The sequence below is a fragment of the Panicum virgatum genome, chromosome 2N, assembly GCF_016808335.1.
Source record: "Panicum virgatum strain AP13 chromosome 2N, P.virgatum_v5, whole genome shotgun sequence".
NCBI classification, from domain to species: Eukaryota; Viridiplantae; Streptophyta; class Magnoliopsida; order Poales; family Poaceae; genus Panicum; species Panicum virgatum.
Genome location: NC_053146.1, coordinates 52,626,436 through 52,643,006, shown reverse-complemented (window position 1 = coordinate 52,643,006; position 16,571 = coordinate 52,626,436). Strand labels below are relative to the sequence as shown.

Sequence of the window (16,571 nt, the reverse complement as noted above, 5' to 3'; positions counted from 1 at the left end):
AAACCATGGACAATTCGGCCCATGTAGTCAAGCCAACAGGATACGCGAGCAGCTCAGAAACGCTTCAGTGATATCTTCCCTCTAACCCAAACCCCAATGTTCAAACAAGCTAAGTTAGCCCTCGACGAGATCTATAATACAGTATTTTGACTAGAAAAATTTACAAAGACGTATTACAGAACTCCTTCCATGTCGAGCCTAATAACATCAACCTTAAGTTGTCAATCTCTATGACCTTTTCGTAACTGTTTTTTTTTTGAAAAATAGCTAAATGCATATTTGGAAAACATACGGGAGAATAATCCCACGAGGCCCCAGAAACAAACCCAAATCACATGCACCATTTACCCACTTACCTTCCACTGGCCAGTGGGCCCAGGAATGGAAAAAAGGGTAAGAGGAGACCACACAGCGGAAGCTAGTGCTTGACCATCTTCTCCCTGTCTCCGCACCAGTCCAAGCCCCGGTTCACATGCGGTTGTTCGCTTCCGGCTTCCTCATCAGCTCGTCGATCTCCTCCCCTCTCCCTCTGCCTTCAGTCTGATCTCCATTGCCGTTACGCCCCCTTCCTTCCGAGCTCGCTGACCTCCAATGGCGAGCAGCTTGGCCGCTCTTGTTGCGGTGTCCGTGGCGCTGCTGTTGCTGCTGATGTTCAGTGGCACGGAGGCCAAGTTCCTGTCGAAGGCCAACAACATCACCGTGGTCGGATCGGTGTACTGCGACGCCTGCTCCAACAATACCTTCTCCAAGCATAGCTTCTTCTTGAAAGGTGACTGGAAATGCTCTCTGTCAAACAGGTTGCGCATTGCCTCATCCTGCATTGCATTTTTTTACCCAATCGTAATTTCCCCCCGGGAAGGATCCTGCATTGCAGTAGAAGCCTACTCAGCTCTGAAATGTGCTAGAGAAACTGCATCAGGTTCTTGCATGCATTCTTTTGCAGTAGATTTACAAGCTGTCACATGTCGGATGTTTCAGGAGGATTAGTATTTTTCCCTGTCCTCTTGTTCAACTACACACACGTATATCGCTTGGTCCAACTTAGTTGCTGTTGCGACATACGAGTAGAACTCTAGTTCTGATTCAGTTTTTCGGTGTTATTCACTGATGACCCCCGCCGCTCAGACTGTATTTACTTCAGTGTTTCTCAATTTTGTCATGCATTGGGATTTAGTAGACTAGTAGTAGTAGCAGTTAAGCAGTTAGCACTGGCGCACTGCCTCAAGCAGAAATGTGCTTCATCAAGCAGAAATGTCTTTGCATGAGTTGCTCTGCACTTGACCTTCAGAATTCAGACATCTGTGCTTATGAATTGTCAGAGCGTGGCATGCCTGCGATCAGCAGTTGTGCACTAGATTTCAACGCCTCACTCTGACACGCATCCTCTGGTCTCAGAGTACTACATTGCATAGCTCAGATTTCAGAAGCCCAGCTGGCGCCATGGCTTTCATGTACGCATTATGGAACTCTGAATTAACTCCATGTACTACTGAAATGAAGTATTTAAACTTCGCCTCAAGATACCTTAACGAACAGTTTCATTTGTATGCTAGACCAGATTTTCTTGAGTAATACTAGTACTTCTAGATCATTGCAATTTTTTTTCTTCAGATATTTACGGATGAGCTCTAGTACAATCGCTGTTAAATTTGCGGCCACGATATTTTTTCCTGTGCTTAGAGGGAGTGTGCGTGCTGAACCCAAATGCTAAATCCACTAACGACGCCACGACGGCATGCTGCGTACAGGAGCCCGGGTGCTGATCAAGTGCAGCTTCAAGGTGAACTCGACGTCGTCGGAGGAGCTGTCCCTGGAGGCGGAGCGCACCACGGACCAGCACGGCGTGTACAAGCTGGACGTGCCCCCCGTGGACGGCTTCGAGTGCCGCGAGGGCCGCGAGCTCCGCTCGGCGTGCCGCGCCACGCTCGTCCGGAGCTCCTCCGCCGCCTGCAACGTCCCGGGCACCGGCGGCTCCACGCAGCACATCGCGCTCCGCTCCCGCGCCACCAGCGCCTGCTTCCTCAACCTCAACGCGCTCAACTTCCGCCCCGCCAAGCGGGGCGGCGCGCTCTGCCCCGGCGGCGCCGCGGGCGGCGCGTTCGGCTCGTCGCTCTTCTTCTGGCCGTTCCTGCCGCTCTTCTGGCCGCCGTTCCGGCCGCCGTACGCCTCGCCGGGCGGCGCAGCCGGCGGGACGGTGTCGTTCCCGTGGCCGTTCCCCGTGCCGGATTGGCTGGTGCCCTTCCTGCGCCCGCCGTTCTTGCCGTTCCCGCTCTACGAGCCGGCGGCGCCGCCGCCGCCGTTCTACCGCTTCCCTCCGTCCCAAGAAGCGGATTCTCGCCCTTAGAAAGACATGAATAGTGTTCAGAAGAACCTTGTCAAGATATGAGATTTTAGCATCCTTGCCAAGATTATCTGCAGATTCTGTGTGTTAGTGGCGAGAGAGTGAGAGGGCGTGTGATATTTGGTCTTGTGTTTGGTGACCACTGTGCATGAAACTGGAGCCAGCAGTGCTGATGTTGCCATGGTGTTCATTGTGCTGATGAACATGAGGTCTGATTTTCAGTAGTGACACTGGTTACTGGTGTTGATCTTCTTATGAATGTTCAGAAAAAAAGGAAAAATCCGCTTTACACCCTTAAGCTATCACAAAGATTTAATTTTTAACATTTAACTATAAAACCGGATAACAAAGACCATCTGTTGAAACTGGGCAAATTTGGCCCTTTAGGTGGTTTTGGAGGTGGTTTTCTATTTGTGAAAATTAAAATATTCAAATTTAAATTAAAAAATTTATAAGTAATTCATTTAAATAAAAAATAAAAAATTGGTATAAAATTTTTTCTAAAAATGTAACCTCTCTATTGGTACGATACTTTTCAATTATTCCGATCCAGCCTTTTATTTTCATAATATTTAGTTGTTTGTAATTATGTCTATTGTTTTTAAATAAAAAAGACTCAAATAGAGCAATAATAAATAGGTTATATTTTTATAAAAAAATTTGGTACTAGTTACATATTTTCCCCATTCAAAATGAATTAGTTTTGATTTTCTAAATCTAATTAGAATTTTTTATTGTTTAAAAAAAATACAAAACCACTTTGGAAACCACCCAAGGGTCAAATTTGCCCGGTTTCAATAGTTGAATGACTTATGTTATCTAGTTTTGTAGTTGAATGTTGAAAATCGGCTTCTGCGATAGTTCGATGGTGTAATTTGGACTTCTCAAAAAAAAAGTAGAGTATATTACTAATTCTGATGAATAGGTCCCCCATCTTTAGTAGATGAATATCAACTTCTAGTTCCCGAAAACTGAACATGAACAAGGTGTGCCAAGACAAGAGCCATCCTGTACGCTCTAAACCTGTCTAACCTGTTTGGAGCTCATGCCGGAGATGGGGTTGGCTCATTGGCTGTACACGTAATAAATTCGGGTATGATTGGTGCGGATTCTGCGAAGGAGTTACGGAACTAGACGAAAGTCTGGTTCATCGCCTTACCAAGAAAAGGCGTCACCTAATGTGCCGATGACACGACGCAGTAGGTACAGGTGTCTGCGTAACCGTTTGCCTCAACATGGAGTTTCCATCAGACCTTGCTGCTTTGTCTTTTCTCTTGGACCCTAACATGGTAGTACTAGTACGACCACGAAGCTGCCAAAACCCATTGGCAATCTAGCTTTCCAGTGGAAGTGCACCTCGTTTGTTCGGAAAAGAGATTACACGACAGCCAAACAGATTGGTGAAGGGTTTCAAAAAACACGGCTGGTTGAGGGGGTGTTTAGTTGGTGAAAAAGTTTGGATTTTGGTACTGTAGCATGTGTTTGTTGTTACTTGATAAATAATATCTAATCATAGATTAATTAATATTATTAAATTCTATGAATCAGTTAAACTGTGTAATTAGTTATTTTTTTCAACGACATTTAATGTTCCATGTATGTGTTCGAAAACTTGATTTGACAGATACTGTGCAAACAAATTTAAGAACTAAACGCGGCCTCATCTTGGGTCCAGGTGTTAAACCCCGGACTGGCTCTCTCGTGACGCATGCGGACTAGACTGACAGTGACACCATAAAACAAATGTGGCGAGCTATATATATTCAGGCTGACGTCTTGGAGCGTTGCATTAGGGAGGAGCTAGCAGGTGTACTGCTAATCAGGCTGAGCTAAACAACCCTTGTGGTTGGGCAGATTGACACCTCCAAACTGATCGCAATCATGCACGCAGGTCAGAGAGGGAGTTGCCGCTAAATCTACTGCATTATTGCAAAGAATGACGCCATGAACTGGCCCCCCTCAACTCAAAATGCAAGCAGCGAGTTAGCTAACCCACTGGGCCAACATTCCAGCCCACTCGCCGAAGCGGTCATATGCGGGTTAGCTCACACAGCCCGCACAACCCACATAGCTAGCATATCTCCCATCGCTCAATCCTCCCGCAGCACAGCAGCCGTCGTCTCGTCCGCGCTCCGCAGTGCCGCCGCCATGGAGAACCCTAACTCCATCCCACCGGCGTCGCCTCTTTCCATTGTGACGATTCCTCCGCGTGCGCTGCCTCCGTCGCTGTCGTCCGTGGCCGTGGCCGTGCCCGCGCCTATGCCTTCAACCGTCGCCGCCGCCGCCGCTGCGGCCACAGCCCATCGAGAAGCAATCAGGAGGGAAGGGAAGAGGAGGAAGCCATCACATGTTAGATTTCTTGCTGGCCAATTGATTCTTGCGATGGCGGGCTGCTTGGGGATTGCTGAACATGGCACTCCGGGCTCGCCGTTTCTATGCTTGCATCCTGATTCCTGGTCCGTCAGTCAGGTCGCGTCCTCATGCATGCCGGCCTCATGCGTGCAGCGTGCTATGCTGTGCCATGCGACCCATCTGTCGCACCAGATCCCTTGCTTGCAGTGCACCAAGAGCTAGATAGCAACAATTTAGTAAGGTTGCTTTCAGGTGTGACGGCTAGTAGCAAGTCTGTACTCTGTAGGTGGTATAGACAATGGGAAGGTACGGGGGCTTCTATAGATAGGGGGAATAAATAATGTTGTAGATTGGTCATGTTGTTTGGCTTAATGATTTGTTTTTGCTTGTTGCTGGACGGATTGATTCTAGATCTTACATAGATCCTGTAGAGGAGAATGGTAAATAAATAGAGGTGTTGAAGCTATTGTTGTCAGACTAAACTAGCATTCGTGTCTTATTGGTCTGTTTACTGGTTGAGACTTACTTCATGATGTTATGGCGAGACCTGGTAAATGTTAATACCAGACTCATGGTTTTGTTTTGTTTTGTTTTCAGTCACCGCCGCCGGCGTCTGCTGATCCTCGTCCACCATCATCTTCAGCCATCGCCGTCGTCGCAGCAAAACGGGAGGCAGTCAGTGAAGGGAAGAGGAGGAAGCAAGCACATGTTCTGTTTCTTGCCAAGAATGCAATAAGTGAACTGCTGTTTTTTACCTCTCTACTATTATCTGTCACTTGCTCTTGTATTTAGATAGCCAGAATGCTTCCTTATAGACTATGTTGTAATATATATTTTTGTCTATGCAGACCGAGAGAGATGATATGGTATCAACAGGAAAGCGTAAAATCTCTGCGCTGAAGCGGGTGAAGGCACAAACCGCAAAGCGACTCAAGTCACCAACAGTGCCAATGTCACCACTAGTACCATCAAGCTCAACTGGGATTAGGATGTTGTTGTCCCCAAGGATCATGTCCCCATTAATAGAGTTGTCAAGCTGTCCAGAAGAATCCCCAATATCTCCTTTTATTAGCAAAAGAAGTCGTAATCTCGAGGAAAGGTTAGTATTGGAATCTATTGCCACTTAATATTTCTGCAATTGTTAATTTTTTCCATGCCATCAATATTTCTGCAGTAGTTATAGTAGATAATTTTTTGCAATCTTATTATAGGATCTTCACATAGACGCAAACTTACCTCACATATATGGAAAGAATTTGAGCCAATATATGAAAATGGGATGGTAGTAGAAGCTCAATGCATCCATTGCAATCAAATATTCAAGGCAAACAGAGATAGTGGTACAAGTGCTTGTGGTAGACACATGAAGACTTGTAAGGAGAAATCTAAATTAGATAAGATTATGTCTCAGTTGAGTTCTGGTGTGTCCCTGCTTGATGTATCTTTGAAAGATTGGAGGTTTAATCAAGAAGTAGCTCGCCAAGAACTAGTGAAATTGATTATTATGCATGAATTGCCATTTAGCCTAGTTGAATATCCAAAGTTTAGATCATTTGTGGCTGCCTTGAATCCAAGGTTCAGCTAGGTGCTAGGCGGAATTTAGGCGCCGACCCATTGCCTAGAGCCTAGTCGGGATTACTCGGTCCTAGGCTTTCCTAGGCGTTTTGGCAATATAGCCATAAATTATATATAGCCATAAATTATATATATTATGTATATATATTATGTATATAACTATATATGTGTATATAACTAGTATATATGAGCCACCGTAAGTATTAAAAAGAGGGCCAGTAGACATATCTGATTTCCAGCTGGCTTACTCTTTGTCAACATCATCTGAATTTCTTTTCAGGAGATTCACTGCCTTAGTGCTTGCTCTCTCAACATGTCCAGCCTCTATCGACATCCTACATTTTGGCAATGGGAATGCATCATATTCACCAGCAACTACAGAGTACAGGGAGAGGAACGAGCAGGGGAGGGGAACTAGGCATTGACCAGCAACTTGACATTCAGAGAAGAGAAGCAAGGGAGGGGAACGAGCAGGGGAGGGGAGGGGAATGAGCAGGGGATGGGAGGGGAGCAGGGGATGGGAGGGGAACAAGCAGGGGAGGGGACTCACCTTGGAGGACTGCAGGCGAGCGGCACCAGCGGGGAGGAGCTTCCAGGTGAGGAGCCGAGGACGGGCAGCGCCGGCAGGGAGGAGATCCAGGCGGGGGAGGAGCAGCGCCGGCTTGGAGGAGCGAGGCCGCGTGAGAACGACCAGCGCCGGCGGGGAGGAGATCCAGGCGGGGGAGGAGCAACGCCGGCTTGGAGGAGCAGCGCCGGCGGGGAGGAGCAACGCCGGCGGGTGAAGCTCCCCTCCGGCGCGCGTCTACGAGTGGGGTTTGCGAGCGGGAGCAGGGTCTGCGAGCGGGAATCAACCGGGAGCGAGATAATCTTCCCGCGCGGCCGCCTCTATCGCGCGCTTCCGTAGGCGGCCGAAAAAAATCACGCGCGCAGTAGCCTGCCCGACTAAGCGCCGCCTTGAGCGCCTGCTCGCCGCTGAATCGCCGCCGAGGCGCTGCTGATCGACGCCTAGGCGCCGCGGCCGCCTAGACTGCGCCTAACCCCCTAGGCTACGCGGCACCCCGTCGACTAGCGATTAGGCGCACCTAGTCACCGCCTAGTCAGCGCCTAGCCGAACATTGCCTGAATCCATGGTTCAAAGAAGTGTCCAGAACAACCATTAAATCTGACTGCATTAGCATGCATGAGGAAGGAAAAGCAGAGCTAAGGAATATGCTGAGCTTCTTAAAATCTAGGATTTCTCTCACTGCTGACATGTGGACCTCAAACCAGTCTTTGGGCTACCTGTGTGTGACTGCTCACTTTATTGATGATGATTGGCAACTTCAGAAACATATCATAAAGTTCACTCAAGTAGAGTCACCCCATGATGGTAGAACTATGTTCAATGCCTTGTTGAAAACACTTCAAGATTGGAACATAGAAAGCAAGATTTTTGCAATTACATTGGATAATGCGTCCGTAAATGATAACTTTGTTGCAACCTTGCAAGAGAATCTTGTTGCCAAGGGCCAGTTGTTTCGCAAAGGAAAATTATTTCATTGTCGGTGTGCTGCTCATGTCCTCAATCTGATTGTTCAAGAGGGTTTCAAGGCCATTAGTGGTGCAACCAAAAACATTAGAGAGAGTGTTAAGTATGTAAAGAGTTCACAGGCTCGAAAGCAACGGTTTGAGGCATTGGTGGAGCAAGTAGGTATACCTGCCGGGAAACGTCCTCCTCTTGACATTGTGACTAGGTGGAATTCTACTTATCTTATGCTCGAGACAGCATTGCAGTATAGGCGAGCATATGAAGCTTTAAGTCAAGATGACCCACAATACACATATGAACCTTCAATCAGGGACTGGAAGGTGGCAAAGAACCTATGTAAGATGTTGGAACCATTCTATGATGCCACTAATGTAGTTTCGGGCTCAAAATATCCTACTTCAGATCGCTACTTCCATATGCTCTGGGAGGTGAAGAAGGAGCTGGACAAACAATCCTCAAATGCTGACTTGACAATTGCAACTATGGTGCATGGGATGAAGGCAAAGTTGAAGAAATACTGGGATCTGTCCTATTTGAAAATCTGCATTCCAGTTATTCTTGATCCTCAGTTTAAGATTCGCTTTCTTGAGTTCCGCTTGAACCAATGGTTTGAGGATGAAGCATTCAGATACATTTCTAAAGTGGAGAAGACATTTAGAAAGCTCTTTGCTGAATATTCCTCAGAAATCAATGTCGTTGTTGAGAAGGCACATCTGGTCAATACTGATGATAGCAACCCATGGGCAGATTGGGGGCGACATCAAAATGTACAGACGTTGTTGAGAAGACCAATAAATGAGTTAGACAAGTACTTAGAAGAAGAAACAATGGAAGTAGGATCTAATCTTGACATCTTGCAATATTGGAAAATGCAGTCAGCCACTTATCCAGCACTTGCACGCATGGCCAGTGATATTTTGGCAGTACCAGCATCCACGGTGCCCTCAGAGTCAGCATTTTCTACTGGAGGAAGAGTTGTGAGTGACTATAGGAGCAAACTAAAAAGTGAAACAATTGAAGCTCTTATCTGTCTTCAAGATTGGCTAAGATCAGAGGATAGTACACATGATAACATAGCTGGAAATATTGCAGTGGATGAATCTGATTGCATCTAGTTGTGCTGCATCTACTACACTGTAAGTATTATCAACTGATAGGGATTCTTGCAGTTCTGTTCATCTTTGTTTACACATGTACTAGTTGACTTGCAGTGTAATCCTGATATATGGTACTGTAGTCAATTGCTTCCATGCACAAGATGATGTTAACTCTTGACTGTTTAGAAAAATTGGCAAGCAGCATCCTTGTTGGCCTTTGCTATTAATTTTGATTTCAAACACCATGATTTTTATTAGGCTTAGGTGTTACAACGACTCAAATGGAGCTGTTTGCAGTGATCCTTCCATACACAAGTTAATTTGTTATAGTGTGTCAGTATCTATGTAGTTTGCAGCCTGAAACTCTGAAAACAAATCAAGTAGTAGCTGTTCAATGGAGCTTATTTTTTAGACTTCAGACCTTATGTGCTTGTCTTATGATAGTTTGTTGAAAGAATATGATGTGGAGTGGATGCAAATAGAACAGTAATGTAAATAGGTGAGATTAAAAAGAAAGGCACATGACTTAAGTGTGATCTTTTGCTGCAGGTTTTTGCTATAAAGCAGCTTAATAGGGATAGGCTTCAAGTAAACAGAGTATACTAGTAGAGGTCCTCATGATCAGTTTATTGCATCATCAAAACTTGGTTAATGTCGCAAAACAGTGCTCAGCTTGGTTGATGTCACAAAAGGAAGCTCAAGATGGCTTTGCTAACGAGTATTGGTCATTTATCAGTATCTAAGAAGTTAATTTGCTGTAATAAGCATTTATTAATTTAGCTGTATCCTTTCGTATACACGGGCTGCGTCTAAAAGTGTGATTGGAGCCGCAACAGCGGACTGAGGAAGCTGCGTCTAAAACTGTGACTGTAATTGAATCTTTGGAGCCGAAACAACAAGCTGAGGAAAGCACTATCTCTTTGTTACATTATTTACTATCTCTTTGTTACACTTAGCAGTAGAGTTGAGGAAATTGTGTATCCGCGTCACTTCACATGCATGCATGCGGACACTGCGGGCTCTTGCATGTACCCGCGTCATCAAACGGCGTCTTGTGGGCTGCCGCAAAAAGCTAGCGGGTGCTGCGGACGGGTAGTGGGTATCCCGGCGCCGCCCCACTTGCGTATTTACCCTCAACCCTCATCAGGTCGGCCAGGCATGAGGTCACGCGTGCATGGAGATGGAGCATCCCTGGCCCCTGATGCTCTAGTTTGTTTTGTTTGCCCTCCGGAACTGCCAAACCGTACCCTAACAATCGTACTATATGCGAGTACCACTACAAGTGTGTAATTCTATATTTGCAATTATTGTGTACAAAACTATGTACTCTCTCTCTCTCTCTCTCTCTCTCTCATCACCTCCTAATCTTATATTAAAACAGCCTCTTGATCACGACCCTTTCTCTAGATTCACTAATCATCTTGTCTCCTACATATATTCCTCTCGCCTCCTCATTCTTGACCACTAAGCTTGATTTCACCATAAGCCTGTACCAATCAGCATCATCGCCCATACTTCCACTTCGTCCACGCACACCTCGCTGTGACGTGTCCACCATGGTTGAGAAGAAGCCGGCCGCGGAGAAAGGGAGGAAGCCGGGGCTCATCACGAAGACGCTGGACCGGTGCCGGAGCGCGCGGAGGAGCAAGCAGCCGCCGGCGCCGGAGGGCTGCTTCACGGTGTGCGTCGGCGCGGGGCGGCAGCGCTTCGTGGTCCGGACGGAGTGCGTCAACCACCCGCTGTTCCGGGCGCTGCTGGACGAGGCCGAGGAGGCGTTCGGGTACGAGGCCGCGGGCCCGCTCGCGCTGCCGTGCGACGCCGACGCCTTCGTGCGGGTGCTGGAGCAGATCGAGGAGGAGGAGGAGGCCGCCGCCGGCGAGGCGGCGGCGGCCGTGGCAAGGTGCGGCCTCGTCAGGGGCCACTCCGCGTACCGGCTGCTCGCCCCCGGCCGGCAGCTCCTCGTCGGCCGGTCGTAGCTTGGGCGGCGACGGGTGCTTGATCTAGCCGATCGGCAGCCGATCTTCCTCTATGTGTGTACTGAGTACTGATGTCAATCGTGTGCAGATCGGGTAGATGCCACCCGCCAACAGGTGGCTCGTGCATCCTAGTAGTCGACGAGTTCTTGAGCTCGAGTTTTTTGTTGAGCATATTCTCATCGTGACACGGACAAAAAAATGTCATGTTTTTTTTGACGTAAACACCGGGGGGGGGGGGGGGGGGGGGGGGGGGACGATGAGTCCCCACCTGAATTGGATTCCCATAGATGCCGGATTAACCGGTGATGGAAAGGTTTGGCGTGGAGCCGTTACAAGCGCAGTTCATGACAAAGAGTGCATGACTGCAGGAATAAGTTAGCACAAGCTAGGAGTGGGGGGAGTTTACATGACAAAACAAATTCTCCAGTAGTCGACATCACTACGCTGAGCAGGAGGCAGGCGCCAGCGCCAGAGCTCGGCAGCTTCACGGCAGGAAAAGAGGAGTTGTCGTAGGCTTGGGTCTCGTCGACGGAACACCACGTCGTGCCGGTGCAGCCACAAGTTCCAGCAGCAGAGGAGGATCATGGTGGGTAGCGACCGAGACGGGGCGTCGGCTTGAGCTTCAATCTGCCAGAGGTCGGCAGCAGGGGGAATGCGGAGCGGATCCCATCCTATGTGGCGCCAGAAACTTTGAGCGATGGAACAACCAGAAATCAGATGAGACGCCGTCTCAACGGAGCACTTGCACAGCTCGCACACATCAGAGTCCAGGACGTTCTTCATCTTCAGGTTGGCCTTGCACTGAATGCGGTTTTGGAGGAGCAACACAAGTTCCAGATGAAGCCGGAATGTGCACATTTGTCTCCCGACTGAGTTGCTATCTTGTAGATCATGCTGGTAACCAGGCAATGGCCAGCCGCTTCCAGCGGACTACTGCGCACATCCGTGTCGGCGGTCGGTGCCCAGGTGGAGAGCATGTTCTGGGCCGAGAGCAGTTCGATTCTAGCCTGGGGACTGAGGCGAGGCACAAGGGAGCTAGCCAGGCCATGTTGTGCCACTGCTTGGACTGATGCGCCGTGCTTCGCCACATGGCTGTAGAGCACGGGGAAGGTGGTGCAGAGAGGGGTGCCCCCAGTCCAATTGTCCTCCCAGAAGGCAGTGGTGGCACTGTCATTGACTGCCACAGTTGTGATTTGCCGGTAGGCGGGAGGCAGCGATCGGAGGCCGTCCCAGTGCGCGCCGTCCATGTCGCCCTCCAGGGTGTGGATGTCGACGCGCTGGCGCACCCAGGAGGCCCAGGAGGACCCCAGGGGGTGGTGGAGGCGGTGGAGGAGCTTTAGCAACAATCAGGCGTTCTGGACACTGATCTGCTTGACACCAAGACCTCCCGCACATTTGGATGTGCAGACTTTGTCCCAGGCGACCAGGCACTGCGAGCCGTGAACGGTGTCTTCACCAGATCACAAGAAAGCTCTGCGGCGCTTGTCAAGGGCGTCGACCGTGCCAGCGGGAAGAAGCAGAGCAGACATCAAGTGGGCAGGCATACCATCGAGGACGGAGTTGATGAGAACCAGGCGCCTGGCATGGTTGAGGAGGATGGCTTTCCAACCTGAGAGCTGCTTATCAACCTTAGCAATGAGCGGGGCAAAAGCCGAGAGGTTGAGCTTCACATTTGAGAGAGGGAGACCCAAGTGGGTTTGCGGGAAGTCTGCCCGTTGACATTGGAGTGCCTTGAGCAGACGACGGAGCTTCGATTCAGGGACATGCATCGGGACGACGGTGCTTTTGTGGAAGTTGATCTTTATACCAGTGGCCGCCGAGAACACGTCCAGGATGCGCTTGAGGGCGATGACATCCTCACTGGCAGCCCGAACTAGGATCAAGGTGTCGTCGGCGTATTGCAAAACCGGGCAGGGAGCGTCGACCAGGGGGTGGCGGATGGAGGGGCAGTCTTCGATCATGCGCTGGAGCACATGGTGTTTTGCTAATGATCTAGATGTTTTGATGGCATGATGTTTTGTTTGTTGCCCTCATCACATGATGCAATGATAGTTCTTTTTTTAAGGGGTCAAGAATGGCTACAAGGGTCAGGGGAAAATTCCCCTGATTACAAATAGTTCGTTTTCCGTAGTTCATTTTACTGCTTTGGTACCAGATCACAAGTAGGAATGCAACTTCCTGAAGAGCAAAATTATTGAGATCAATTTGTCAAATCAAATGATATTTTGTCATCTAAAAAAGGAGCCAATATTATTAAACCTTTTTGAGGAATGCCAATATTAAACCTTAGGTTACTTTGGTGTATAGCATTTAGAGGGCAAACGAATTCAGGCTCATCTCTTCATATGTACCTGCTGGCGATGCATAATGGGTAAAGATTGAATCGACAGAACGGCTCAGCTCCCAGAATCCAGCATCCAGTGAGCAGCACCTGATGAGCCACACTTTCCATACAAGATTTGAAACTCTAGACCCTGTCTACAAGCAGGCTCAATCGATTCACCAAGCTGGGTTGCTGCACTCTGATAAGATTATCAGTTCTGATTTTCTTTGATCCATTCTACAACTAACGGTGCACAGAAAATTAGTAGAGCATCATCTCTGTATAAGAAAACGAAATAAGGAAAAGGTGGTATAAACTGATTGCTGCCTCTAAACTTCAGAGTTGCCCCAAAAATGATAACTTGCAACTAATCAGTTGAACCATTTACTGTATTATATTGGCATGATTAAAAAAACATATTGGCATTCTTTGAACACCCAAAGACGCAAAGCACACAACTGTCATTTCAGTAAATTATCCTTGAAACATTTAAAACATGTAATACAATATCCTATTGTGCCTCAATCTCCCAATATGGAGAAGCCAGGGGCATTAGCTATACAGGTGTTAAATATACAAAAAAAAGGTACTATTCGCTGAACCTGTAACTTCTAAGAGACATGTTTGACTACATCAAGACAGGAGAATACTAGACACATATGGGAACCTTGATACAATATATGCTTAAATAATTACCCAATAACTTTTGGAACACTTGGACCGCCGGTGAGAAAGGAATCAGCTTAAAAGATGGGGTAGCCTCCATGCCTCCTTTTTTTCCCGTTCACTACTCTAGAGTCAGAAGATGGATGCTTGGAGCCATCTTGTTTCGTTAGCTAGAGCCAGTGGCGGAGCTAGCCCAGAATTTTAGCTGGGGCAGAGCATGTTCACCGAGGGCGCCGGCGCGCCGAGCCCCGCCCGGCGCCTAGCCCTCCCGAGGCGCAGCCGCAGCGGTGCCGGCTCGTGGCCCGCGCTCCTGGAGCCCCTGGAGGGCCCTGGCTGCTGCTGCTGTGCCACCCCCGCCGCACCTCTGGCCCCCGGAAGAGGAAGAAGCGGCTCCTCCGCGGACTGTGGCGACAAGCTCGGCCCCTCCTGGCGCCGCCGCAGATGGAGGCAGGGGATTCAGGGGAGGGGTGAGGCCGCGAGGAGGGGCGTCGGACTGAGGCGCGGAGCAGAGGGATGAGGGAGGGGTCGCCCTGGACACGAAAAACCGAAAACAGAACCGAAACCGAGAAGTTCGGTTCCATTTCGGTTCCTGGTTCTTAGGAACCGAAGTGCTCGGTTCGGTTTCGGTTTTTATTCCGGTTACCCGAGGAACCGAACTTCAGCCCATTAACCAAGTTTGCTGGCCCAAGGCCCAAACAAGCATTGCTCTCTGTCCAACTCAGAGCTCGCTCGGCCAGCCCACACCCACCCCCAACCCCCGACCCTTATCTGCACTCCGCACTATGGCCGCTGCTAGGTCGCCGCCCGCCGCCCGCCGCACTGCCGTAGCACCCCGCCCTACTGTTGGTCGCTCGCCAATCGCTTGCTCCGCCGGCACCGGAGCGCCGCTGTGTCCACTCCACCCACACCCCTGCCTCCCCCCGCGCCCAGCACTCGGCCTCCGCACCGTGGCCGCCGCTGCCCAGGCCGGCGCCCGCCGCCGCCCTGGAGCACCGCCGACCCAGCCCTCGGATCCGCGCGGCCGCGCCCCCGGCCCGCGCCACCGCCCACTCGCCGAGTGCCCGTCGGTCGAGCGGCGCTCGCCGACTCCTCGACCCCCCGGCAGGCCGCCCAGCTCGCCTGCCGCACGGCCAGCGCCTTCGACTCCGGCCAGCCACGCCGCCGGCGAGCACGTGCGCGGTGTAGGCCAGTGCGTGCGTTGCTCGGTGGCGGAGCCTTCCGCCCCGGGCGAGAGCAACGGCGAGGCGAACGGCGGTGCTGGACGGGATCCAGTTTTTTTATTTGGATTTTGTGAACCTGTGGTGAAATGATTCGGTTCTTTCGGTTCGGTTCCCACTCTTGAAAAGAACCGATCGGTCCCTGTTTTCTGAGAACCGAATTTAGATAGGAACCGAAGAACCGAACCGATCGGTTCGGTTAGAACCGAATGCCCAGGCCTAGGGAGGGGAGGGGGCATCAGGTTGGCGAGGAGCACTTCATTCAGCGTGTCAATGGGCTGGGCCAATAACTAAACTAAATGGGCCACACAACTGCCACCAGCCCAAAATGACTGTCTTCTTCCTCCAGCCGGCGAGCAGACAGATCGACAGGTAGGCGGCAGGTGCTCGGCTGCTCCGTCGCCAGTCACCTGGAACGCCATGGCGCCATGGGAGGGGCAGGGGGGTCTGCTCCGCCGATAGCTGGGGCAGCAACCCCACCCTGCGTGATGGTAGCTCCACCTCTGGCTAGAGCCCATCTGAAAAGCTGGCGGAAGACTAAGTAAAAAGAGCTTTTGGTAAGAGTGAAGGACACATAATTTAACTTGTGAGTGCCTAAGCAGCTTCACAAATAGTGCGCACATCTTGCATTATCTATTTCTTTTTGGAAAAGTTGCAGAAGCTGAATGGGCAATTTGAAACAGGGTCGTTTGAAATGAGAAAGGTGAAACTATAATATTGCTTCTAGGGTACACCTCCAGTGAAATAAAATAATATACATGTCTACATAGTTTTTGAGGGAGAGACATGTCAATGTAGTGCCTGAACCACAAAGTTAACATGCATAAGCATGAAGGAGATCAACGGAACCATTAAGGTCACAAATGCAGTTTTACAGACCACTATTTGATTTTTTAGGCTTAGTTATTTAACACACAATCTTGATGTGGGCAAAAAAAATACCCGGCATCAAGCTCTGAATAGAGGTATTTGAACTTTGAACATACTCAGAAAATCGCAAAACTGAAAGTGGTGCGCAGCTGCCAGCTGCCCAAGCATTGATGGGGTGCATGAGTAATAGTAGAACCTACGAGGGGTTCATTTGAAAAGTATCAAAGCAGTGGGCTCGACTCGAACAAGAATTTTTTTTTGAGAAAGGGTTGGATTTTATTTATACAGAACTCTTACAACCAAATCCCTGACCAGGTACCCTGAAAGAAAAGGAAGTTACACATAAGTTCAGTAAAGGAGCATCCGGTGCCCGTCGCCGTCGCGACCATCGCCTGATTCTCCTCCATCTCCGCAATGAAGAAGATCCAGAATGAAGCTTCCGGCCGATTCCCGAATCGACGAAGAGTCTTCAAATTTTGAGCCCATCAATAGCACATCGTGCTGTTGAAACGATGAACGTCCCGGGCAAACCTCAACTTCACCGGGAACAGACGCCAGTCGCATCACCAGCGAGTTCCGGCCAACAAGCAACAATCCCACAAAGGGGATACAAGAACACCGGCCCG

The 16,571-nt window shown here is 49.5% G+C and overlaps 3 protein-coding genes across 3 annotated transcripts; 2 read left to right on the top strand and 1 right to left on the bottom strand.

Annotated features, from left to right (window-relative positions):
- Positions 1-440: 440 nt before the first annotated feature.
- LOC120661188 (protein DOWNSTREAM OF FLC-like) lies at positions 441-2,596 on the top strand. Its single transcript, XM_039939925.1, has 2 exons — positions 441-769; positions 1,749-2,596. Exons 1-2 carry the CDS (start codon positions 592-594, stop codon positions 2,342-2,344), a joined length of 774 nt encoding a protein of 257 aa, XP_039795859.1. The 5' UTR covers positions 441-591; the 3' UTR covers positions 2,345-2,596.
- A 7,793-nt stretch (positions 2,597-10,389) lies between these two features.
- On the top strand, positions 10,390-11,032 carry LOC120658911 (indole-3-acetic acid-induced protein ARG7-like). The gene has a single exon (XM_039937034.1). It carries the CDS (start codon positions 10,450-10,452, stop codon positions 10,867-10,869), a length of 420 nt encoding a protein of 139 aa, XP_039792968.1. The 5' UTR covers positions 10,390-10,449; the 3' UTR covers positions 10,870-11,032.
- A 1,297-nt stretch (positions 11,033-12,329) lies between these two features.
- On the bottom strand, positions 12,330-12,830 carry LOC120662754. The gene has a single exon (XM_039941834.1). The coding sequence runs from the start codon at positions 12,828-12,830 to the stop codon at positions 12,330-12,332; it is 501 nt and encodes a 166-aa protein (XP_039797768.1).
- Between the last annotated feature and the right edge of the window lie 3,741 nt (positions 12,831-16,571).